General features: G+C 33.8%; 2 protein-coding genes across 2 annotated transcripts; one reads left to right on the top strand and one right to left on the bottom strand.

The window, feature by feature from the left end:
- Positions 1-329: 329 nt before the first annotated feature.
- On the top strand, positions 330-27,534 carry LOC143256891 (acetylcholinesterase-like). The gene is made up of 4 exons (XM_076514710.1): positions 330-691; positions 14,590-16,187; positions 18,347-18,522; positions 25,749-27,534. The coding sequence occupies exons 2-4, from the start codon at positions 14,620-14,622 to the stop codon at positions 25,874-25,876; spliced, it is 1,872 nt and encodes a 623-aa protein (XP_076370825.1). The 5' UTR covers positions 330-691; positions 14,590-14,619; the 3' UTR covers positions 25,877-27,534.
- On the bottom strand, positions 12,367-12,888 carry LOC143257836 (transposable element Tcb2 transposase). Its single transcript, XM_076516867.1, has one exon. The coding sequence runs from the start codon at positions 12,886-12,888 to the stop codon at positions 12,367-12,369; it is 522 nt and encodes a 173-aa protein (XP_076372982.1).

A 27,534-nucleotide genomic window follows, 5' to 3' on the forward strand; every position in this document is an offset into this window, starting at 1 on the left:
AAATCATGTACAGCTCTATTTTACATTCAATATGCATGTATTAAAAATAAACCATGTCACTCGATCATTTCAAGTAGTTTGGTAGAAATGTGAACTTTTTTTATAACTTTTGATAATAGTAGATTGAAAGTTTATTCAAGAAATTTCAGGACATAACGCGTGCTAAAAAATACAGTTCTTTAGATTTTGAAGAATTCGGGATCTTCTACACTCCGATAATTCTAAGCTCTTTGATGTTGCCATGGAGACACCAGCGTACAACTCAGGATCGTGATTGGTTAACAGAGAGTAGAACTGGGAGACTGGGAATTTTTGAGCGTTCCAGTGGTAGAAGCACGAGCGACGAGCGAATTGTACTGTTCCAGCTAAAATTCCTGGAGATTCAACATTCACAAAATTGAAGATAACGTTTTGTTTTTGGAGGTTCTTAACTATATATCCGTAACAAGAGCAACCGCACGCATTGATTAGGGCCAATCCCGAATGGCTTCGTGCTTGTTTCACCGATTTAACTGCAAAATAAGATTCATTTTAAATTTAGCAAGTAAATAAAAAATTATCAGAGAAAACAATCATCTCAAAAACAGTCTCGGACAGCAAGAATCTTCAGGACTTTAGTACTTGAAATGAAACAAAAATATAGTCGGGACTGGTTCGTTTCTTGACTTCCAACCTAGTTTCTGATATCAAGGTAAGCTATCTTCATAAAAGTTAAGTATTTAATTGAAAATATATTACTGGGCAATCAAAATTATGTTTCGATAATTCAAATGTTTTCTTAACTATTCAATTTCGTATTTTTAGCAATATAGGTTCAAAGTCGTTACATATTTCAGAGAATCAATATGGAAATGTAAACGAATAAAAAATATAATTGGAGAAAAGCCAGCTAGTTGTCCATACGACGATTTCACAATTTATTTGGGTAAAAAGGAGATTCTCGTCCAGTTTTACATATTAGATAACAAAAATAAAGAAACAGATAAGTCAAAGTCAGTGAAATTCCATAACCAAACACTTCCTGAGGAAGGAATTTTTATCTTCTGCAGACTCTTCGGTTAACCATTTCAGGTTTTAGTGCCTTTTCTGAATATCTGAAAAATTAACAGAAAGTTGCTCGTGCAAATGGCCTACAATGAAAGATTATCGAGTTATGACTGAGTCATCTTGTAATTTTTAGTTATATGTTACTTTTCTTCGTGACACAGACAGAATTCCTCTAGTATCATGTTTCCCGGACTTGTACATAGATAAAAGCTTTACCAAAAATACAACTTAGCACCAGTCCAATCTCACCTAGATGCTTTAATTTGTTTAATTTTTTTTTAACGTTCGGTCAGAACGACACGAGGGCTCTTCTCGCTAGCTTTTCCTAATTTTAATCTGATAAACTGGAAGGAAAGTAAAGCACACAGCTAACAGTACTCCTGAGCTATTCTACTCAAACAGTAAAATTTAGCCGCCACTCTTATAAGGTATTCACGGCTCCAAGGTGTGGAGCGCAATTTTGCGGTAACAAGATGTAAAACATGGATCCTGGGATTCACATTTTGACACGCTAACCATCTAGTCACGTCTGGCTCAGGTAATTTAGTAAAGGCCTGGCATGGCCTAGCGCGTTAAGGCGTGTGCTTCGTAATCTGAGGGTCGCGGGTTCGCGCCCGAGTCGCGCCAAACATGCTCGCCCTTCCAGCCGTGGGGGCGTTATAATGTGACGGTCAATCCCACTATTCGTTGGTAAAAGAGTAGCTCAAGAGTTGGCGGTGGGTGGTGATGACTAGCTGCCTTCCCTCTAGTCTTACACTGCTAAATTAGGGACGGCTAGCACAGATAGCCCTCGAGTAGCTTTGTGCGAAAACCAACCCACGTTCCCACCCATTCAAAAAACATGTATGTATTTATGATAACAGATTAACAGCTGTAATATGAAATAACATTACTCCTCGTGCAAAAATTACATATATTTAATCTTATGGAATTTATACATCCTTGACAAAACTGTCAGTAGCAAACGAAGTTTGAACCTTTTAGTTCCGAAATTTCACTAATTATTACAGAGAAATATGTTTAATTTAATAATTATGTATGTACTCTTAATTTTGTTTTGAAGAATTCATTTTTAAAATAATAAATACACAGAGTTTCGTTAACGAAAATTTAACTTTATAACTCGAATTCTGAAATATTACGTAAAGGCCATTAAAAAGCACGATTCAAAACTAATAAAGTTTTTTTCATGACAATATAGGAAGTTATTTTTCGTATTAATAGTTACATTTATAAGTGTGAGTTATTTTGTGCATGTTATGATTGTGACTGCTGTCCGGTTATTTGAAGGCATGAGAAAAAGCTTCTTCTTTTAAAATAATAATCATAGAGCAGGACCGAGTGCTCTAAGTATCCACATGTTAGACGGTAGGAATAGTTCTCTAATTCAACCTTATATATATTGTCTAAGTGCTTACATAGTCACAACGTGTCAAACGTTGATGAAGTGTCAATTTGTATTCTTATAAACCATTTATGTTCAATGATTTTATCCCATATTCGGCAGACAAACCTTAAGACACATTTAGCAATATCGATAGGCATTTCATATTATCAGTGTAATTGTGCTTATGAAGATTATAAATGCCTGGAACTGAAGCTCAACACAGGTGGAGACACAGGTAGGCATATCATGTTATCGGCGTAGTTTTGCTGATGAAAACTGTATGTGTTTGAAACTGAAAGCCTCGATAGGCCTTGAAAAACCTGATACTTTTAGTCTGTGGATTCATCAGTATCAGGTTTTTAAACTTCCTTGATACTTTTGATTTCATAATCAGAGAAATGTCGAACAAAAATAATGAGGTGTTGAGCATTTTGTTGAATAGTCATGTTTAATACTATTAAACTTGAGCTTATTTGCTCAAATTACACACTTATTGATAATACAATTTTTTGTTTTGTGTTTCAGATTTCTTGATTGGTAACCATACGATCCGTGTTATAATAATAATTCATATTCAACCCATTTGAATAAATAACACATACACCTTCTGTAAAAACTAGTTGAGTTTTTCCACACTCCAAGAAATACTTAATCCAGTTGACTCTTATAGTTCTCAAATATAAACCTATTTTAAGTTTCATCTTAATAACTGAACAAACGTTAAGTATCTAAGGAATGTTAATTTAATTGTTATTTTATTTTGCTTTTCAACATTGCACCTAAATGTCTCAGCGCTCAGCTTATGAGCTTATGACGCATAATTTGCGGTTTTGATCCCTTCGGAAGGTACAAATAGCACAGATATAGCTTTTTTTTGCAGTTTTTGCTTAAAACCCAAAATAGCTTTTTATTCTTATAATTTGGAAATTTTTAACGCTCATTTTAAAATGTATCTTTCCCTTCCATCATAACATCATTTTTTTCTTGAAATCGACGTAAAAGATCTCAGAATGAAGGTATACTGTGAGGATGCAACACGAATTACAAATAGTTAAAAATGAGAATCGAGCCCCTGATAGCGTTGTAAATCCGAAGATTCACCGCTGTACCAGAAAGGAGGAGAAGCATGGCCAGGTTGTTAAGGAGCTCGACTCGTAATCTGAGGATTGCAGGTTCGAATCCTTCTCGTACCAAACATGTTCGCACTTTCAGCCGTGGGGGCGTTGTAAAGTGATGGTTAATCCCACTATTTGTTGGTAAAAGAGTAGTCCAAGAGTTGGTGGTGTGTGGTGATAACTAGCTGTCTTTCCTCTGGTCTTACGCTGCTAAAGTAGGGACGGCTAGCGCAGATAGCCCTCCTATAGCTTTGCGCAAAGTTCAGAAACAAACAAACAAACCAGCGGGGGATTATGAATAGTTAAAAATTATAATATTCACCGACAATTGAGAGTTCTTGAAATGTAGATGTGCTCTAATGAAAATTCTCTTTGAACACATTATTTTCAAAATGTTATGATTTTTTTCACTTTGCAAAATAATACTCTGAACTTAAAATTGTAAGTTTGAACAAATTTACTGAAAAATACATTGTCAATTTGCAAATATATATTTTTTATGCTACAGTCAGCTTTCATCTTCGTTCTCAGCTTATAATCTGAATTTCGGGCTACATAAGACTCGTGCACATCAAAAGCATATGTTATTTAATAATGGATAGTAGTCAAACGGTACAGCTAAGCTTAAATAGAATCGGGCGACATTACTGGTTGCAGGTGTTTTAACTTGATCAGGCTCTCACCAGATGTTTTCACTTGCATAGTAATTCAGGAGCCCCGTGACATGAATAATACATGAAATTATGTAATACGTGGTTCAGAATATTAACGTATACTTTTTTTCTTCACTAATATTAGTTTTCTTTTTATTTGTCCATATTTTTTCATTCCGCAACTAATTTCAGTGTTTTACCCTATTCTTGCGCTTTATTTCTATACTCAGTATACTTGACCTTCTTTAATTTATCTAAATCTACAACATGATAAACTCTGAAAACACGTAGGGATAGTTAAAGTCGTTATGAAACGAAAATAACTAAGTCGGTCAACGTTTCCACGAAACGCTATTTGATTTTTTCCACTTAAATCGATATTAACCATTACTTTGCATTTTCACTGTTTATTTTTTGCTCTTTACGTATGATTAGTGTGTGAAATTAATTTGTTTTATTTACTTTCTATGATATAAATAGAAGTTTTAATGTGAACTTTTCATGAACAATGTTTTTTTAACTGCAATTTTATTAATAATGTAAAGAAATTCAGCTTGGAGTGACAAATGCCGACAAAAATCGTTTTTGGAATCATTTTAAATTAAATTTTCCATAATATTACGGATTCTTTGAATTCAGTTTTGTCTTTTGTTCGATTATAATTATTACACACAAAAGCGGTATTTGTGTTTAACCATAAATCTATATCGCAGACTGTCTGAGCTGTGTCAATCATGGATATCGAATCTCAATCTGTATGAGTTAATACAGCAAAGTACTTCATTCTAAATCAAAATGAGTAAAAGGTCTTAGATATGCATAGCTGTCTCTAAGGCCGGTGTGTGTTGTCCAATCAAATTCCGCTTCTTAGCTGTATGTGTTGTTGACTTCCTGAAGAGACGATTTCTGTGAAAGAATACTATTATCATGAGAAAATTCTAAGCGGACAAACACAATTTATTCTAAAAATTAAAGTTTAAGCAACCGTTGTTCTTCAGACCTGTAAACAAACTGAAACAGAATGTAAAATAAGATGTGTTAGAGTCTATGTGCAATAACGAATAAAACCTGACAGCGGTATTTGTGTTTAAGAACAAACCTCACAGAAGTTAACAAACAGCATTTGCTATATTTGGGTAGCACTTTGAACACAGCTATTGTAAAGACTAGATTATGTTCTCAAATTAAATGGCCGATATATAAGCAAACAAAAGGTGTACACCAAAAACTTAGTTTTGTAATAAAAAACGTATAGAAATAAACATGTTAAAGTGTGGAGAAGAGAAAATCTTTCAAGGTACACACACACACACACACACACACACACACACACACACATACATATATATACATATACATATATACACACAGCTACACACACACACACACATATATATACATATATACACACAGCATACAGCACATGCATTACGCACATAATATATATATATATATATATATACAGCATAAGCTTAGCTTACACACACATATATATATAATATATATATATACATATATATATATACATATAACATGCATTAATATAATACATATATATGCATGCATATATTATATATGCATATATACGTCAACGCTAACACACCATATACATAATAATATATATATACGTATATATATACATATGCATATACATACACACACGCACGCACACACATAATAATATATATACATATATACATAACATATATACACACACATCAATACACATATATATACACACACATATATATATATATACATATATACATATATATATAGCATATATGCATAGCTACATATATACATATACACATATATATATATACATACATATACATATACATATATACACACAGCTTACAAACACACACACACACACATATGTATATATACATATACATATATGGGTGGCGGTTGGGAGATATGCTAGTTAGGTTAATTTAGATAACTGAATGGAATTCTTCATACTAGTATAATTCGTTTTCTAGGCTTCCAATTAGTGCCTTTCTACCATAATGAAGGATGCAGTGCTAACTTCAAGATGTACCTTTTTAACTTACTTACCCTCAAATGGTATTACCTTATTTTTTGTTCTTATTTCTATTCTTCAATTAATTTTTCTTATTCTTTACTTTGGAGAGAAGTCACCTTCCCACAACTGTGCAGGCAAATGTGGGACTTTGTAGGCTTGAGAACCCACATCTCGCTATCTTAATTTCTATTTCTGTATCTATTATTTCTATTACTATGTCTTTATTTTATTTATTTATGTGGGACTAGCAAATGGAGGTGAAGGCTGACAGACAGTGTATCCCCACCACAATGTGGGTCCTATATATATGAGTGTATATATAGGAGTTTGTCAGATATGTGGTCAAATGGAATGACTTTGACTTAAGCTTCTCCGCCATCTTTCCATTAAAAAAAATCCTTGATTTCAAGTTGTGACTGGAAAATTATATATTCTTGGCTTTTGAAAGTTAGTCGTCTACAAGTAGTTGTTTATTATCTTGTTTGGATGTGCCTACATAACAGGTATGTCTCACAATAGGGTTAGTATTAAACTATACTGTCAATAAATTGATAAGTTCTTCTCTAATAATTATTCACCGTTCAGTTCGTCCAATTTTATAAGATCTTATCTAAAAAGGTGATACTGTATTACGTTAAGTCACACTCAGCAACAACCGAGCAAATGTAAAATAAGAAAGCTTTACTTAGCTTTCTTATAACTTTTTTTTTTGCTGGGTTTTGCCGATCGTTTGTTTGTTTTTGAATTTCGCGCGAAGCTACACGAGGGCTAGCTGTCCCTAATTTAGCAGTGTAAGACTAGAGGGAAGGCAGCTAGCCATTATCATCCACTGCCAACTCTTGGGCTACTCTTTTACAAACGAAGAGTGGGATTGATAGCACACTATGATGCCCCATAAATGAAAGGGTGAGCATGTTTGGTGTGACGGGGATTCGATCCCGCGACCCTCATATTACGAGTCGAACGCCTAAACCCGCCTGGCCATGCCTGGGCCTCTGGCGCTCGTGAAGGAATGATTATTTCTGGCTGTCTCGTTCTGAATTGTTTAAGTGGATTTTTTTTTTTTTTTTTAGTTGCGAACGTAAGTAGATTATCCAAACGCATACCTTTGATTCCAATATATTTTACTACAGCATACACTTAACTTGCGTTTATTAGGAAGTAATTCTATGCAATTAAAAAAGAAAAAACACAAACTGTAATTTAAGTTTTGAACATGATCGAAAGTTTTGTTTTACGTAACTTAAATGTCTTACTCACAAAATCATGTAAGACTGATTTAAAACTTGATAAACTAAAGTTTTATTTGAACTTACGCAAAGCTACACGAGTGCTATCTGCGCTAGCCATTTCTAATACAGCAGTATAAAACGAGGGGAATGGCAGCTAGCCAACCTCACCAAGGGCCAACTTTTGGACTGCTATTTTACCAACGAATAGTCGGATTGTTTGCCACTTTATAACTCTTCCACCGTTGAAAAGGTGAGCATGTTTATTGTGACAGAGATTCAAATCTGCTACCCTTACCTTACGTGTTGAGCTCCCTAACCACCTGATCATGCCAACCCTCAATTATAAGTAATAAATTAAAATCATCATGAATAATTTAGGTGTTTTAAATATTAAAAAACTCTGTTCAGATTAACTACAAACCTATTTCCTTAATTTTCATTGTTCATTGATGGAATTACGAAAACACGATGATACTTTACATTTTTTAAAAGTACAGAGATAGTTGATATTTTGGATGTTTTCCTGATGTTTGAAAATATTCGGTAAAAGTTATGACGATCAAACAAATAATGAATATTTATTTAGTGTTAAATCGTCGATAGAGGAACTCAACTTTTAATTTTCAATAATGTTAACAGTTTTTTATAATCCCAAAATAATGTGGGTCGGGGACTGACGTGCTGGCTTCGGATAGAAAGATCTAAAATTGGAGTAGCGATGAAACTGAGCACGACCTAATTTGAAGCTTTGAATGTGTTATAAAAGTGTTTCAAAATGGTTTCAAACCCGAACGAAGCTTTTATGGTGGCTAGCGCTGCTGATTGGCTGCCTTGTCTCTAGCCAATAGTTTAAAGTTAGAAACGAATATACCTGAATTCAGACTGAAAATATAGTATCCAAATAGAATGATAATGTAACTTAGTTTAAAACACTCCAAGCAACTAACTGCATTACAAATTTACCATTAATAGAATAGTAGTAGTCGTTTCGATTATTTCGTGTTTTTATTTTTGTTGTCCAACACATATAAGCTATTACATATTAATTTCTTTGCATTAATGTTTTTCCAGCTTATGTCGCCTGACTATTACTAATACACCTTAAAAACGTCGCTATGAAATGATTTATTTAAAGCTCCTTAAGTATATTTTATTAAAGATGTTAAGAAAATTGTTGTTTTGAATTAAGCACAAAGCTACACAACGGACTATCTTTGCTCTACTCACCACGGGTATCAAAATCCGGTTTTTGGCGTTGTAAGTCCACAGACATGCCGCTGAGCCATTGGGGGGTAAACGTCAGTTCTTCTGTTAAAAAAGAAATACAATAATAGTAAAATATGTTGAATCTGGCATATTTAGATCTGATATTTACCATCAGTTTGGAAATCAAATCGTGGAAAAGTTTGCTTGTGTTCACGTTCATCATCCGGTTCATAAGCTTTAAGAGTTATGTCACCTAATCTAAATATGTCAATGTCTTATCTTGTTGTGGTTAACACAGACAGTTGATGCAAAGACACAGTTTATTAACTGAAGCTCTTCTTCTGTATTTTTTGCTGGATTTTGGTCCGGGATCGTCATTTTAAGTTTAGAATAAAAATTAATATATACTTTGGGTGAAGAGCACCATAAAAATTCTAATACACTTGCTTTAATAATCTTGGACATGGTCTCAATTTATATCACGAGTAGTTAAAATTAATTTTTATTTTCTCAGAAATGTTGCCTTTTATATTTTTCTGAAATTGTTGGCTTTGAACTGTTACACTTTAGGCTATCATAGTTTGAACCCTTTTTAAGGTTAATGGTTGTTTTTTATCCAACAAAATGTAAACTGAAAGGCTGTTTTTCCAAATTTATCTATGTACTTTACCTTTTTTTTTAATTTGGACAAGTCATTTTTAGAAATATAGACTGTTTTTATTCAGGAATGATTAAATCGAAAAGCAACATCCCCTCCCGCCAGTACAGCGGTATGTCTTCGAATTTACAACGCTACAATCAGGGGTTCAGTTCCCCTCGGTGGACTTAGTAGATAGCTCGATGTAGGTTTAGTATCAGAAAACAAACAAACTAAACGCAACTTTTATTGTTGTAAACTTTAGTCTTTTTGTTTTCGAAGGTATTGACATCTGAGCAAATCTTTGTTAAGAGTGTGAATTTACACTAAACTTTATCCGCTGTAGTGAAATTTAAGGTAATGTTTTAAGGATCGTAAACAACCTTGTATTAAACTTGGCACAATCGTCGTTTCGTTTGAGCCTATTTTAATGGTTTGTTTTGTAAGGCTTGTTTCTTTACTTCGTGTTATTTATTTGACAACAAATTAAATTGTGGTTTAAAGTGTAGTTAAGTTTGGTTTAAATACCTAATTGTTTTGTGCTAGTTAATACCATTAAATATCTGTTATTGATACTTTGATTTTTACAGAGTTAAAAAAAATCAATTCAACTTACCATTCTCCGATAGGTTAGTATTCACCTTATGATGAAGTGTGATGGAAAAGATGTGTCAATGTATATATGTGATAACTGAACGTAATTAACATAATAGCTGGAGCTTCTACTTGTTAGGCTGATGAACTAAAAATTTGTTAATAACAAAGGATATGAAATTGTGTTTCTATTTTTTAAACAAAATAAACATTAAAGTTGCAGTAAAAATACATAAGGGTACAAATACTAAAAAGAAAGGCATGCTGTTTTCTAGAATTCTATCAGTATGAAATTCAGTGGGGGTAATTTCCTCATAACTCTCTTTATATCATCCTGTATCACTGTGTCAGTTTGGATGCTGATTGATGCAGAAATGTGGAAACGTATAAGGAACAGACAGTTGAAAGGTGCGAAATAACAGACACAAATTTACCTTTATATATTTAATTTGTAAGCTAGTTGATAACATGTACTTATTTTTTTGTGTTTATTGATATCATTTTTTTACTTTGTTTTCAAAATTTCGTGCAAAGCTACACTGGGGTTACGTTTTGAAATGATACGTTAGAGAGTTTAGTTTGTTTTGAATTTCGCGCAAAGCTACACGAGGGCTATCTGCACTAGCCGTTTCTGATTTAGCATTGTAAGGCTAGAGGGAAGGCAGCTAATCATCACCACCCACTGCCAACTCTTGGGCTACTCTTTTACCAACGAATAGTGGGATTAATCGTAACTTTATAATGCCTCAACGGCTCAATGGGTGAGAATGTTTGGTGTGACGGGGATTTGAATCCGTAACCCTTAGATTACGAGTCGAGTGAACTAACCATCTGGCCATGCTGGGCCACATTAGAGGGAAGACAAGTAATGAACAAGTCATATGTTATCGAGTTGGATTTCATCGTCACTTTTATAACGCACCTAAAATAACAAAGAGTCAAGCGTATTTTTGCAGCAAAGGGTCGCAAACCTTAAATTATTTTCCTTCTTTGTTACAATGAAGCTTCATAAAAATGAATTTCTTACTCTGTTATAAAATCTTATTATTTCGTTTAATTTGGTCTCCTTACAAAAAACTATTTTTAATGAAGTAAAATTTCGTTTCAAATATCGGTCTATATGGTTGTTTTTATAGTGTTGTTTGTTTGTCTGTTGTTCAGCACAAAGATGTACTGTATCCCAGTGGTATCGAAATCAGATTTTCAACTTAATGCTGAACCACTACCATAAAGCCCCAAAGAACAACAACAGAGCGATGGGAATTCCTTCTTGATTATGTTCCTTACTGTTACCTGAAGCACAATGGGGTTTTTGCACTGAGTATCCTTTGTATTCATTGATCATGGTTTTCTAGTGGTGAAATTTTTCTTCACAATATTTTTCTCTGAGCGCAACAAAGACACGAATAATTAATCATTAAGTATAATTACTACTGGTGTCCAATAATGTCAAATATGCAATTTAAGGTCATTGTATGCATTTTGTCTCATGTTATTTGTGGGAGAGTTTTATGATGAGAGGTATCGTATAAAATATTATTTAGGTTGAATATGTCGATACCAAAGTCATGCTGAAAACATGAACTGAAAGGCAAAATGTTTGGTGTCAAACTTTTGTTACAAAATGATAAATAATTTTTGGGAATTTTTCACTGTTAATGCTTCACGAAAACTTTAAATAAAACGAAATTTGTGGGCAGATACTTGTCAAATGAAATTTGAACGGAATACAATGAAAATAAAAAAGTACAAACTTTATTAAGAAAAAAAACTGACGTATCAGATAACAAAGCGTTCAGAAGATGAAAAACTGGGAAAAAAGAAGAAATGGCCAATAATAAGAGAAAAACAAACAAGCATGCGCAATTTTGGTGTCAAAAATTCAAAAATTGTTTTGGGGAGAAAGTGGAACATTGCTTTATGTCAAAGTCTGATTTCCTGCAGTTTATTAGTAAAGAACCACTAATTTCACCTTTAATTCCAATTTTTTACAGACGAAGCAATTCTACAGTTGCTACTACAAAAGTTAAAATTTACGAGTCAGTTTAGACTTCCTGTGTTTAGATACTATTATGAAACCATAGTAATATGTAGTTCTGAATATTTTACACATCACCTTCTTTTTTGGTGTTTATTATGAAATGGTATAATACATGTAATTATAGTAAAGGCAAATTTAAAGGTAAACTAACTATACCTCCAACAATCATGAACTTACTTCCTTAAATGACACTATTTTCTCACATTTAACATACACTCAGTGGTCACTTTATTAAGTACACCTATCTAGTCCCGGGTAGGACGTCCTTGTGCCTCCAGATTAGCCTGAAGTTTTTGCGGCATGGATTCAACAAGGTGCTGCCAACATTCTTTAGGGATTTTGGTCCATGCTGACTCCATAGCATCACGCAGTTTTAGCAGATTCGTCGGCCACACAATCATGCTGCGAACCTCCCGTTCCACCTAATCCCAAAGATGCTCTATTGGATTGAGATCTCGGGACTGTGAAAGCCATTGGAGTACACTGGTCACTCTCATTTCTTGTAACCAGCTTAAGATGATGCGTGCTTTGTGACGTGGCGCATTATTCTGCTGGAAGTAGCCATTGGAAAATGAGTAGACTGTGACCATAAAGGGATGCACATGGTCAGCAACAATGCTCAGGTACGCTGTAGCATTAAAGTGATGCTCACTTGGTATTAAAGGGTTTAATGTGTGCCAAGAAAACATTCCCGATTCTATTACACCACCAGCCTGTACCATTAAAAGAAGGTAGGATGGATCTATGGATTCATGCTGTTTACGCCAGATTCTGACTATGCCATATGCATGTCGAAGCAGAAATCGAAATTCATCAGACCAGGTGACGTTTTTCCAATCTTCAATTGTCCAGTTTTGGTGATTTTGTGCCCATTGTAGCCTCATTTTCCTGTTCTTAGTTGACAGGAGTGCAACAAGGTGTGGTCTTCTGCTGCTGTAGCCCATCCGTTTCAAGATTCGTCGAGTTGTGTGTTCAGAGATGAAATTCTGCACACCACTGTTGTAAAGAATGGTTATTTGAGTATTTCTGGCCTTTCTTTCAGCTTGAACGCATCTGGCCAGTCTCCTCTGACCTCTCCCATTAACAAAATGTTTTCACCCACAGAACTGCCGCTCACTGGATGTTTTTTGCACCATTCTTTGTAAACTCTAGAGACTATAGTGCGTGAAAATCCTAGGAGGTCAGCAGTTTCTGAGATGGTTGAACCAACACGTCTGGCACCAAAAATAATTCCACGGTCAAAGTCGCTTAGCTCACTATCTTCCCCATTCTAATGTTTTGTCTAACAACAACTGAACCTCTTGACCATGTCAGTATGCTTTATATATTGAGTTGTAGCCACATGATTCGCTGTTTAGCTATTTGCGTTAAAGAGCAGGTGTACTTAATAAAGTGGCCACTGAGTATATATAACCAATAAACCCTATGATGCAAAAAAATTCTAAAATTTTGTGCTTTTCCTTTGTAATTCGTGATTCTGGTGATTCAGCGGTAAGTTTGAGAGCTTCAAAAGCTAAAAAGTGAGCTGGTTTATGCTTAACAACAGACAAATTTAAAAAGTATTTTGTGCTTATTAAAATCAAAATTTACGAAATGCAGTGAGCAAAGCTGTATAATGTATATGATATAATAGGGAAATTAATTAATTAATGGAAACTAAAAAATTCTTAAATGCAATAAATGGTTTTTCAGTCACAATTTCTTCTTGGTTACGTTCCGTACTATTATCAGGGACACGCGGTAGGGGGGGGGGCTTTTGCACTGATTAGCCTTTTTGTTCGTTGATAATAGCCGCTTACATAACCCTGCACTTTGTTTACCACGACTGACTTACAATTTGTTGCAAATCCTTTTCTGGTTGGTCTTAATGTTCAAACAATGAAGATGATGTATATTCTTTTGTTTTCCAATGCAATTAAGTAAATGAGATATTACTCTCTTGTAAGTTCAAAATACTTATGATTGTTTGTTTGTTTTGAATTTCGCGCAAAGCTACTCGAAGACTATCTGCGCTAGCCGTCCTTAATTTAGTAGTGTAAGACTAGAGGGAAGGCAGCTAGTCGTCACCACCCACCGCCAACTCTTGGGCTACTCTTTTACCAACGAAAAGTGGGATTGACCGTAATATTATAACGCCCCACGACTGAAAGGGCAAGCATATTTGGTGCCAGCGGGATTCGAACCCGCGGATTACGAGTCGAACGCCTTAACACGCTTGGCCATGCCGGGCCCTTTTATGATTGAATCTATAAATATTTTGCGTTGGAAAAGAATTGCATATACCTTTCTCAAAATTGAACAGTTTCAACGGTATCATATTACCACTATAACAAAAACAGTACCAAAATGTACTTCTAATACAATATGTTCCATATCAAATGTTATTGCAACATATTTTGTTGATTTTCAAATTAAAATTATTTTAATGTAGAGTACTTAAACCTATAGTTTTTATATAACTGTGCATTTGTTGCATTATTCTGTATAACGATGAAAGCATGCAATTCATTTGAATTTAAGTTTAAATATCATACACACAACTTCTAATAGGTTCTTTTATCAAACATCGGTTCACCGAAAAAAAAGATATTTAAATCGTATTTTAGTAATTACTGGAATTAGATACTTTTTGTTTTCTTTTGTAGGGCTGGAAATTTCTAACATCCACAAAGATTATGATCTTAGTGTCAAGAAAAAGCTTTAGTTCGACTTCGCGGAAATATTCTCCTTTTCATCATGGTGTGGCACTGATATTAGCTATATGTGTCATCACCCTTGACCTAGGACGGAGTATTCCTTTGAAGCGATCTGAAGGAAACCCTTTAGTGTATACTAACAAAGGTTTAATCAGAGGAAGAACTACAAGAACTGTTACTGGGAATCTGGTTGATGTCTACTGGGGCATTCCGTACGCAAAGCCACCCGTTGGGGAGTATAGGTTTCGACATCCTAAGCCTATTGACCCATGGAATGAAATATTTAATGCCACCCAGAAACCTCACACTTGTTTTCAGATCAGTGATAATTTTTTTGGCAACTTTTCGGGTTCAAAAATGTGGAATCCAAACACTCCACTTAGTGAAGACTGTTTGAAGTTGAATGTTTGGGTGCCTCATATCAAGCCTAAAAAAGTTGCTGTGATGGTGTGGATCTTTGGTGGTGGTTACTACAGTGGGACATCCACACTAAATGTATATGACGCCAAAATATTATCTACTGAAGAACAAGTAATTGTGGTGTCGTTGAATTACAGAGTGGCGTCTCTGGGGTTTTTGTTTCTCGATCGACCAGATGTACCTGGAAACGCCGGGTTGTTTGACCAGCTAATGGCCTTGGAATGGGTCCATGATAACATTGCTGCGTTTGGAGGAGACCCAGAAAACATCACATTGTTCGGTGAGAGTGCTGGTGCTGTTAGTGTAGGCCTTCACTTGTTATCTCCACTTAGTAGAAACCTTTTCAATCGCGGTATTCTACAGAGTGGTTCAGCAACATCTCCGTGGGCGATACTTGATCACGAGGAGTCCATAAAACGTGGTCTACGTCTTGCTGAGGCTCTCAAGTGTCCACATGATCCAAACGACTTGGAAGCTGTAGTAAGATGTCTTCGAAATGCAGATCCGATGGATCTTGTCATGAACGAATCAGGAAATTTAGGTGTAATTGATTTTCCTTTTGTTCCCATTGTAGATGGTGCATTTATTGACGAACATCCGTCGATTTCACTCGCTACCAAGAACTTTAAGAAGACCGATGTCTTAATGGGTAGCAATTCAGAGGAAGGAACGTACTGGATCATTTACTACTTGACAGAGTTGTTTAAAAGGGAAGAAGACGTGTATCTTACAAGAAAAGATTTTGTTGATTCGATCAAGGAATTAAATCCATACATTGGAGACACTGCCCAAAATGCTATTATCTTTCAATACACTGACTGGCTAAATCCAAATAGTTCCATCCAACTTCGAGATGCAATAGATAAAATTGTGGGAGATTACCACTTTACTTGTAGTGTTAACGATTTTGCCCATCATTTTGCCAAAGCTGGAAGCAAGGTATATATGTACTACTTTACCCACCGCTCTTCTATCAATCCCTGGCCACGGTGGATGGGTGTCATGCACGGCGACGAAATCCCATTTGTCTTTGGTGAACCTCTCAACCCATCATATAGATACTTGAGTAAGGAAATAATGTTATCCAAGAAAATTATGAGATATTGGGCCAACTTTGCTAAAACGGGGTAAGTTAAGCAAAAAGGATCGAGCTTTCTAATCAATAAGCAATAAAACTATTACAATGTAAACAACAAAAATCTACTTTCTGATTCAAGAAATGTTGTTGGTTCTTCTTGCATAACAAAATATTTATCAGATATCTTTTTTTAGATTTTACTATTAAATAACAACATATATACTGTAAAATTTCAATTATCGATACTCTTACAAAAACTAGTTGCAATTATGATCACGTGATAAAATGTTTGTTATCTTCATATTTGAAAACTAAATATAGACCTCGCATCTGTGCTAGTTTTAAAGTCTAAAGACTTTAAAATTGGTGTCACAGGTTTGAATTTTTGCCAAAATTACCTGTGAAGAATTCTGCTTAATGCTGTATCGACTAGCTTATCATTATTAATGTACACACATATGTATTTAAATTCCCCATGCGTTCTAATTAACATGAGTAAAATTCGCAAAAATAAGTAAACTAAATAGGAAACAGTTTCTATCAAAATCAAACTAGCTTCTAAAATAAGAGAAACGATTCATAAACTTGATGAAATAATGCACAGAAATGGACTATAACCTCTATCCTCACTCCCATCTAATTTTAATAATACCGGATCTGTTTGGTTGTTAAACTTTTTTTGCATATAATATTCATTTTTTTGTTTTGTTTCAATGATATCCGATATCACATTTTAAGTATTTTTGTATCGTCCATTTAATATGGTAGATATTTAAATTTGTTTCTTCGCAAATATATAAGAAATAATAAGGGTTACGTTGGCTATGTCTTATCTACAAAGTCACTTCCTATACATAGAATCATATTCCGTTTCTCTTGTCACCTATATATCATTTTTAGGCTATTCTCTTTTCTCTCTCTCTCTCTTTCTAACTGGTGGACCCCTGGTGGCTGAAATAAAAACCAATTAAGAAATATAACTCATAGATTTTTGTAAGTTTTGTGAATAAAAGAAAACAAAACCCGAAAATTATTTATAAATATGTTCTTATTGTAAAAATATCGGCAATATTCAACCTTAATTCCATAAACTTTGTCAGGTCCAGAACTTGTATGACTCTTCAATTACGTAAATCAATTCTCAGGGATAGTATTAATTTAGAGATAAAATATAAAAATGGACTAATTCTCAATGAAAACCAACAGTGGACAAGAAAGTGTGTTTTAATGTCTCTGTATCTTCAAGATTTATACTTTGAAAAAAGAAGCTGAAGAATATTTTACATAAAATTCTGTGTTATCCTCAACAGCTATACTTCGGCTGACAACCACTGAATGTTTAGCCTACTGTATCATGTTTTACAACATGAATTGTATAAAATACGTATCATACTTAGAAAGACTCTCTTTTAATTCGTGCTTTAGTTACCGTAAAATATTTTTATGTGAGACATATTCATGTAATTTAATATTCTGTTTAACCTGTTAATTAACTTATTTTATTTTTATTAATCATCTTATTTTTCTATTATACAAAATCCTTAAACACGAATATTAAAAAATATATAAGTTTCAATAATTATTTCATGAGTAGAAAGTTGAGAAATTTTTGTCTGATAAAAGAAAATTAAGAGCGGTTAGACTTTTGTTCAGTTTTATCATTTTAATTGAACGTAGTAACTCTATCTATGTTTGTGATATTTACTAGGCCTACTTGATCTGCATATTGACTCTGGAGCGTGTAAATGATTAACTGTTTTATAAGATTAATTATTTCCTTTAGGTTCGAAGATTTTGCAGCTCATCAGAAAAGTTGCTTATGAAATTTTTGAAATATATTTTGAGAAAAGAAGTAAAAGATTGGTAAAGTTTCGTGTCTGTCATTAATTTTTTCTTTTATTGCACAATAAAACAAAGGAAGCCATTGATTTAAATTAATTAAATATGTTATTAATATGTCTAATGCAGCTAGGTAAAATGTTCATACAAAATCAATTATATTACACAATAAATTCAGGTCTCAGCCTCTCAATACTCAAGCTAATATTAAAAAAGATAGTACATTAGGTAGCTAACTAATCCACTGAAAGAAAACATTACTCCCTCACCGAAACTCTTAATTATACCAGTCTTTGATTGGTTAAAGAAAATACAATTGATGGATATTTAAATTTTAGTATGGACTAACCACAACAATTACATTCTCAGAAATCCGAACAAGGAGAATTCTGAATCCAAGAATGAAACTTACTGGGTCATCCACACCAGCAGCGGAAAAGAATATTTGACTCTTGACTCCCAGTCTTTCAAAATTAGCAGAGGACCCCGTGCAGAGTACTGTGCCTTTTGGCATCACTACCTACCTCAGCTAGTCAAACGAACGGGTAAAAATGTTTTGATAATAGAAAAGTACATGTGAACTAGTTTGTAAATAGATACGAGTACGACTCTCAAAAATAATTTTTCACACAAAGCCATTGTCAAATATGTCGTCTATTATTTTTATAAGTAATTTATAAAATTAGTCTGTTTTATATGCCTGTTTGCGATAATTATAATTCAAGTAATTTTTGAAAAATAAATTAAATTTGGTTGAACAGAACGCCTTTAATATTTCTTTTACTTACTAGAGCTTGTACCGCCAAGAGAGAGTTTTAAGATCACAGAATGAAAATAATCCGATAAAATAATGTATCCGTGTATTTGTAAACATCAAAGCTTAACATTTCGATGTCAACCATTTGGTCCGATAAATTATTTCATTTACCATGGTGCCATTAGACAATTTTTCATGTGACAAAACCCGGCATCTTAAAATGATATCTATGCAACGGTTTCTAAATAATCAATATACATAGCACTAGCAGGATTACGTGTAAATACGTAGATATTATATCGTAGCTGAGTTTGCTCAGCCTTCAACTTATACGATACAGCATTGGTCTATGGACTTTTGTACATAGCCACAAACAAGAAAGTCGGGCGTTTTAAAAGTGAAATCTTGGACCCAACGTTCATTAGGTTTAAGAAATCATGATTGGCTATAATTTACTTAATGTCATAGCCTTCCAAAACAGTTCGAGTTTTCTGAATTCTGTTTACACCGAGGTGATCGTGTCAGTAATTTTACTAGCAATGTATTAAACCTAAAGTTATTAAATATGAGAAAACAAATAAAAATGCTAGTTAATGTTAGGCTTTTAATAACTGAGACCTATTTTGCTTTTTGTTGTTCTTAAGATGTGCAAGTTTCACTGTGTCGGTATTTGGGTATTGATGTTGTTAAATACCCAGGAGGGTCAGGTACATTTGACCTCTTCCTCCCTCCCGAACGATTATAGCGTCTGTCTTAGGGTTTTTTTTGTTTTGTTTTTTTTAAGCTTTGGGCCAAAGTAAAAGTATAACATCATACTCAGGCCCATTTCAGGGCTCAGTCCATGCATGGACGAACAAGAAGTTTTTTTGTTGTTTTTTTCTTCCTTTTATTATTTCTCTTGTGTTTTTTTCTTCATTTAATTTTTTTTCATATATATATATTTTTTTGTATTTTTCTCCTTTTTCTCGAAAGAGAGAATGCTACTACTACTTGTAGTAACACACACACGCACAAAAAAAGAAAGTAATAATAATTATTATTATTCAATACTTGAATAATAATTCAAAAAGAGAGAAAAAATAATTATTATAACAACAAAAAGAAACAAGGACTAAGTGTCTAGTGCATAGTGGCCAGCTTGTGTTACATTTCTTAAATGTATGTTAAAAGGGGAGAGGTATTTAGGACAATTTACATCATGTACGTGATATCTGTCGAGATCACACATTAAGTCATTTTATGCCAATTTTTATTGAAATATTTTAGAGAATTATGCAAGAGTCTTTCAGATATTGTGTCTATGTTTGCATACTTGTGCATGAATGTGGTTGAGGTGCTACGTGGTACTTTATATGCTGAAGTTAGTACTGAATTTTGTATACGTTGAAGTTTCTGTACATGTGTGGGTGCTATGTTAACCCAGGCAGGTGATGCATATTCTATTGTTGGTCTAATGTATGTTTTGTAGATTTTAAGTATGTTGTCTGGTGATGTTCCTTGGATTTTACCTGAAAGACTTCTTACATAGTTTGCTCTTTTCCAGATTCGTATCAGTATATTTTTAATATGTGGTAACCAAGTTAATTTTGAATCATAGGTTAGACCTAGAAATTTAGCAGAAGTAGCAGTCAGTAAAAGTGATCCATTCATATAGTTTTGGTGGATCTTTTTTCAGCTTATTCAGCCTGCTGAATAATATGACTTGGGTTTTTGGAATATTGATTTTGATTCTATATTTCTGGTAGTATTCTTCGATGTTATTTAGGACTGGTTGTAGGTTCGTTGCTGCTATTGACGGAGTGGGGGCACTTTTCCAGACTGCTACATCGTCAGCGAACTGTGATGCATAACCTAAATTTAGGTCCGACAGAGGCATATTACTCACGTACATGATAAATAATATAGGACTAACAACCCCTCCCTGCGGGACTCCTGCTTCGGGTGAAAAGGACCCTGAGTGGGCCCCATTTAATTTTACTTTACACATTCTGTTTTCCAGGAAGTTGACAGCCAGCGAATAGTTTCCTGGGGTAATGCCATTTCAAGTAATCTATGACGTAAGCCATTATGCCACACTGTGTCAAAAGCTTTCTCAATGTCGAGAAAGCAAGCTACAGTGCATTCGTTTTTTGTTGAAGCTGTCGGTAATTGATTCTGTAAGTCGAATCAGGTGGTATGTAGTTTGGCGGTTTTTTCGAAATTCGTTTTGAATTTCTGGTAATTTTGAATTTTCTTCTAAGTAAACTGACAGACGATTACTAATTATCCTCTCTAATACTTTGCCAATACAACTGGTTGAGCTAATCGGGCGGTAGTTGTTTGGTTTATTCGCTGGCTTTCCTTCTTTCTGGAACATTAATATTATTGCTTCCTTCCAAGAAACGGGGATATATCCTGCTGATAGTGAGAGATTAAATAACGCTGTTAGGTGTTCATATAATCTCTGAGTGCCTTGTTTCAGGAGGATAGCTTGAATACCATCTTCTCCAGGGGCTTTGTTTTTTGTGTTGTTAATAGCAGTTACGACTTCTGTTACAGTGATATGTTTTATCAGTTGATGAGTGCTCCAGTCTTTTGTTTTTTCTTGGTGTGTAATAGTGTTGACTGGAAATTTAGGTGTAAAAATGCTTCTGTTTTGATCAATAAAGTTGGTAACTGTATTATAAAAGTATCTGTTCATGTCTGGTTCATGATGTGTCTTGAACGTGTTTTCTAGGTGTTTTTTAAATATCTCGGCTTTTTCTGTGTTAGTGTATGCTGTTTCTCCATCCAGTTCCAGTGGTGGATATACTGTGTTTGTTGTTCCTGTATTTGTAAATCTTTTTTAAGTGTGTCCAGAATTGTTTAGGATCAGTTTTGTGATTTATATCGGAACAGAAGGTGTCCCAAGTTTGACTGTGTGGGTATTTGGGTATTGATGTTGTTAAATACCCAGGAGGGTCAGGTACATTTGACCTCTTCCTCCCTCCTCTTCTTCGTCCCACTGAAAATTGTTTGGTTTGTTTTGAATTTCGCGCCAAACTGCACGAGGGCTGGCTGCGCTAGCTGTCCCTAATTTTGCAGCGTAAGACAAGAGGAAAGGCAGCTAGTCATCACCACCCACCGCCAACTCTTGGATTACTCTTTTACCAACGAATAGTGGGATTGACCGTCACTACAGAATTTAGACTATTCCCCAGTTAATCGATTTTCCAACAGTGAGCAGGATTGGACTGTTTTTACATGTATCAAACAAAAAACATTACAAAAATATCATAGAAGAACTGAAAACTGCTTTTTTCATACATACATAAAAATGAAAGGCCTCATTAATCCCTAGAGAACAAACTGTGATAGAACAAGGTTCTAGAGGTGGTATAATAGTGTGTAGAATGCTCTTTTTATAGGAAGTGAGTCCTATGGTTCATTTAGAAATGAAAAGACAATACTTGAACAAGCTACCATACATATATTACTTAGATGGCCCAGCCAGTTTTTATCAATACTTTCTTGTCAAAGCAAACTAGCTACATAGGTTAGAAGTAAAAAGTAACCTAAGAAACAATACAGATAATTTTTATAACTTATCAATTAGACATATGTAATGCCATAAAACAGTTCACGTGAAAGCAAAAACATACAGTGATTAAAATAGATTGATTCATCAGTCAGGTATCACTGTTACTATCGAAATATCTTGCTATAATTCCATTAACATTTCACGAGGATTTGGCCAGTTTAAGCTAGTTCTAAAAACCATATGCTATGTTAACAATCCATAATAATTAACTTTATAGCGTATGATATCAATGGATTTAATATAAACTGTTTGTTTATTTCTTGTTCTGACGTTAATTACCAAAAAAAGCATTACACCACTATATCTAAAGTTTTATAATATCCTTCCTAAAGTGGCTAATAACCACTGAAAACGCAATAGTTGGCCTGAACAGTGTAAATGTCTATTATCTTAACATAAGGAATAAACAGCCATGGCAAGTGTTACTGTTTAGCAGGCGGTAGCATCACCTATGTAAGGATGACCTATGTAAGGTTTGTTCATCAAAATGGTATTTCAAATATCTTCGCAATAGGTCGTCAAAACTTTACAATACCATACAAAGTTTCCTTTTATAAAAATATCTATATAATGTCGCAAGTTCTGTAAATATCATGGTAAAAAGGTTTGAATTCCCTTTTCTTCTTTCTTCTGCTTCTTTCTTTATTAGATGGTAACTCAAGAACCAAAACAATGGTGTCAACCAATTTCACTAGAGTTTCAAACGGAGTATCTACTTTTTTAAGTATCATTAATAACTAGTCGTAATTTAAAAAAATACAATTCTAGTGTAAATGATGTTATTATTAACCCTTACATCTAACTTTATTACACAATTTGATGTCCCTCCAAAAAGCTTAAGTACAGGGTGGAACAGAAATTGCCAGCCGATAACAGATAAACAATAAATATTACAGTTAAAATCTCATGTATTTAGAACTTGATTATACACACAACTTTCTTATGTCTATTGAAACACTGCGTTAAAAACAAGCAAACAAGTGAAGAGAAACTTTCAAAAAAGGAAGTAAATGTAGGGATAGCTAATATCAAATCTTCAAAAACACTGCAAACAGGACAGTAGAGATGATTTGCTTGTTTTTTGAATTTCTCGCATAGCTACACGAGGATTATCTGCGCTAGACGTCCCTAATTTAGCAGTGCAAAACTAAAGAGAAGGCAGCTAATCATCACCATCCTCTCCCAACTCTTGGGCTAATCTCTTACTAACGAAGAGTAGGGTTGACCGTCACATTATAACTGAACTACAGCTGACCAGGCAAGGATGTTTGTTGTAACGGAGATTCGAACCTCCGATCCTCAGATCACGAGTCGAGTGCTATAATCACCTGGCCGTGCCAGGCTTAGTAGAGATGGCATTTGAATCATTCCTACATAATAACACAGACAAAAATTAACATGTAGCAATGTATATTAACTGTTAGATCACAATTGAATTGAATGTATCAGATGTTTTCTCAGTTACCACTCTATTACCCTGCAAATGTTATCCCTACTATTTTATTAACATTGTTTTTGAAGGGTTTATATTAGTTATCCTTACATTGACTTCCTTTAAAAAAATTCTTTACTTTTTTAATTAATTAGTTTTGTTAAGATGAACAGCCTTAAGTATATACAAAGTATTATATGCAGAATTAACTTAAAGGTAAATCTTACGTTTTAAACAAACATAGCCGCGTGCAAATAAGTAATGCTTTTTACTGCACAAATGCCACATCTTACGTATGTTGAATTAAAAATAGGTACTATTTTCTGTAGATAATGACAAGGTGTAGGTTTTGCAATTTCCACTGTAAAAGTATCATTCCACGGGAGCTACTTTTGTACATAATAGGTATTATATTTTACTATATTAATATTCGTACATAATTCATGGGTGTTATATTCTATAATATCTGGTTTTGTACCCTGTGTTGGATTCAACAGTATTTATTTTGGTACAGAACTAATGACTGTTATGATATAGCATGGTTACTTTTACACATCTGATGAAGTCCACTTAAGCACAGGATAGTATAACAAAGTATTTCCTAATAGTCACATTATAATTGTGCTTCAATTACGTACAATATTCTAGAAAGCCTTGGTACGGAGTAAGTATTACGTCAGACAGTAGTATCTCGCTATGTGTTCTATATCATGCATTTACACTTTACCAGAATAATAATTATATTACACAGTGGTATCTTAGTGCATGTACTATGTTATAAAATGGTTAAATGGTACAGAGTAAGTGTTATATCATACAATATTATCTTGGTGTGTTTGTGCTATATTCTAAAATAGCTGGTGCAGAACTAGTATTATTATTATATCATACACCAACTGTATTCTAAAACAACTATATTGGTACGGAGTAGTGAATGTTATACCTTACAACAGTATCTTGTTGTGTGCATTAAATACTGAACAAGTTACTTCTATGAAGCTTATATGTTATATGTTTTATCCTACAGTGCTTTATTCTTAGATAGTTACCTCGTTACATAGTCTTATAGTTAACTGCACAGCCATAGTATAATCAATAGTCGTTATATTAATTAGGCCCGGCATCGCCAAGCGCGTTAAGGCGTGCGACTCGTAATCTGAGGGTCGCGGGTTCACATCCGTGTCGCGCCAAACATGCTCGCCCTCCCAGCCGTGGGGGCGTTATAATGTGACGGTCAATCCCACTATTCGTTGGTAAAAGAGCAGCCCAAGAGTTGGCGGTGGGTGGTGATGACTAGCTGCCTTCCCTCTAGTCTTACACTGCAAAATTAGGGACGGCTAGCACAGATAGCCCTCGAGTAGCTTTGTGCGAAATTCCAAAAAAACAAACAAATTATATTAATTTACGGTTTATATTCGAAAATATGCTTTGAAGCTGGATATGTGTTTTAAACCACAATAATTGCTTTGGTTTAGAATAAGTAATATATAATATAATAAATATTCTTATGAGTAAGTTCCTTTAACTTGCGATAGCAAACCAAAGTGTTACGAAATTTACTTTAAAATATATTAAAATAACCACTTTTTGCTTTTAGGATACTTTTACTGGACTTTATCATTTATTGTGAGGAAAATGTTTTACTTTTAGATTAATTAAAACGCTTTAAAACTAAGTTTTAGACTCTATTTTATTTTTGGATTAATTTGATTAGATTTCTAAATGTGAATGGATGATGAACCATTTTTACATTTGAGTTTAATTTCATGGATTATTGATTAGACAGTGTTTTACAAACGTCATAATTGCAAAACTTTCTTTCTTGTTCCTTAATGAATAGTGGTCGATAAGAATACTTTTGTTTCTTGATAAGTATTGGTCAATAGGAACATTCTTTCTTGTTGAATAATAAACAAAGGCTCATTCCCTTTCTTGTTATTAACATACATTTGTCGATAGTAGCTCTTTTTTCTTGTTGTTTGATATTTTGATTATAAATTCTGATGTATTTTCTTTTTTATAGCCTCGCTCGTCAAACAAGAAATAAAATGCACTAAGAGCAATTCTGCTACGACAGAATTTCCCTACGGTCTTATTCTTACCAGCTTTCTCGCTTGGAGTTTCATTCATCGACTGACTCACAGTGTTTAGTAGCCATGAAGTTAAAATGTAGAATTTCTCCCTAATTTAGTTATTCTCTCCGTCTTGCTTCCCTTACACTCATGTTGAAATATTTAAAATGGCCCAGTGTAGTCGACATGTTGGCTCACCATCGAGCATCTTACAACTGTTACACTCAATGAATCTCAAGAGCTGAAAGTAATTTTGCGAAATACAATCAAATAAGTTATCGTAAAGCCTTGATTTTAGCATAACAAACTTTAAAATATTCTTTCATATATTTGTTCTGTGCGACTGCTTTATTTTTTATTATTGCTAAATTTTGATATTAAACCATTTCATCTTTTTTGATGTAACAGTGGATTTCAAGGTAAGTACGATGGGTCGGAATTAGAAATAACAGTGGATTTCAAGGTAGGTACGATGTGTTGAATTAGAAAACTTTTACTTTCTATGAAAGATACGTGAAAATGTTATTATTGAGCAAAAGCTAAAAGTTGTTTAATTTGTATGTATAAGTATTTCAAAAACATATGCCTTCTTTTTAGCAATTTACAGAGCGTCAGAAAAATATGCAACTACTATGTCAGTTAAGTACGAATTGTCGTGAACGTATATTTTAACGATTATCATATAACTCAGAGTTATTACAGAATTAGTATTTCAAGATGGGGAATTCAAATGAAATAAACTCGACTGAATGAATTACAGAAAGTTAAATTAGAGATCTCCAAAGACAAATACTTTTAGCGAGAAGAACATGGTGGGTTAGTTGGTGCTAGTCAAAAATATAGGTGGATGTTACGTTGAACATTAAAAATATACACGAGCTTGAAGCAAATAATTTTAAAAGGCACGTTGAACAGAACATTGTAAAAACGTCAAAGGTTATTTTTACTTTCATTGGATCTGTTCATTGCAAATAATACATCATCGTTATTCTTTACAAATCTTCTTGTTAGATAATTAGTAACAACTTAATTATTCGATTCAAATATGTAGCTAATGGTAGAAAAATTCACGCATATCGCAATTTTTAACAGTCGCTTCATTTCTAAAGATTTACTTGAGATATTACGGTAGAGACATTCAAAGTCTTCAATGAAAGAAGCTTCACAGGATACATTTTCTGGGGATATAAATGTACATAAATCTATGAGCTTGTACATAAACAGTATAATGAGATAGCTAATTACATTTTGCAGAATATATACAAAATATTGAACTTCAATAGTTTGGGGGTATTAGCTGTGTCAAAATGTGCAAGAGATATGACTTTAACTTGAGCATTTTCAGTTGACTAGCCACACACATAAATATAAGATATAAATGAGAAAGTCAAGGATTTTCAACCTAGACAACCTTATGGGAGCAACAACTGAGAAAATTTGCAAAGGAGGATAAGTTTTAAGTTATTTCTTTCATCTCACACGTTTAGCTCAAATAGGATGTTATTCTCTGTTATTAACCCTCCAAATCATAAACCATTAGGTGATGTGTGCTACGTACGTTAGAGAAACACTGTTTGGCGCACCGGTAAATTACGTGATTGTTGCTGACATTAAATTAATCTCTATTAATATTGTTAACGCTGTGTTATAAGTTAAGTTACAATTTAATTTTTTGTTCGCGTAAAACGCAAACTTTTGTAATTGTGGTAAATAAAATATCTTATTAGTAGTGCATAA

Source organism: Tachypleus tridentatus, chromosome 7, assembly GCF_004210375.1.
Source record: "Tachypleus tridentatus isolate NWPU-2018 chromosome 7, ASM421037v1, whole genome shotgun sequence".
Taxonomy (NCBI): domain Eukaryota; kingdom Metazoa; phylum Arthropoda; class Merostomata; order Xiphosura; family Limulidae; genus Tachypleus; species Tachypleus tridentatus.

Coding starts and splice junctions, on each gene's coding strand:
- LOC143257836 (XM_076516867.1), bottom strand. CDS start 12,888: ATGGGCTACAGCAGCAGAAGACCACACCTTGTTGCACTCCTGTCAACT.
- LOC143256891 (XM_076514710.1), top strand. CDS start 14,620: ATGATCTTAGTGTCAAGAAAAAGCTTTAGTTCGACTTCGCGGAAATAT. Junction 16,188..18,346: donor GCCAACTTTGCTAAAACGGG/GTAAGTTAAGCA, acceptor TTACATTCTCAG/AAATCCGAACAAGGAGAATT. Junction 18,523..25,748: donor TCAGCTAGTCAAACGAACGG/GTAAAAATGTTT, acceptor TCTTTTTTATAG/CCTCGCTCGTCAAACAAGAA.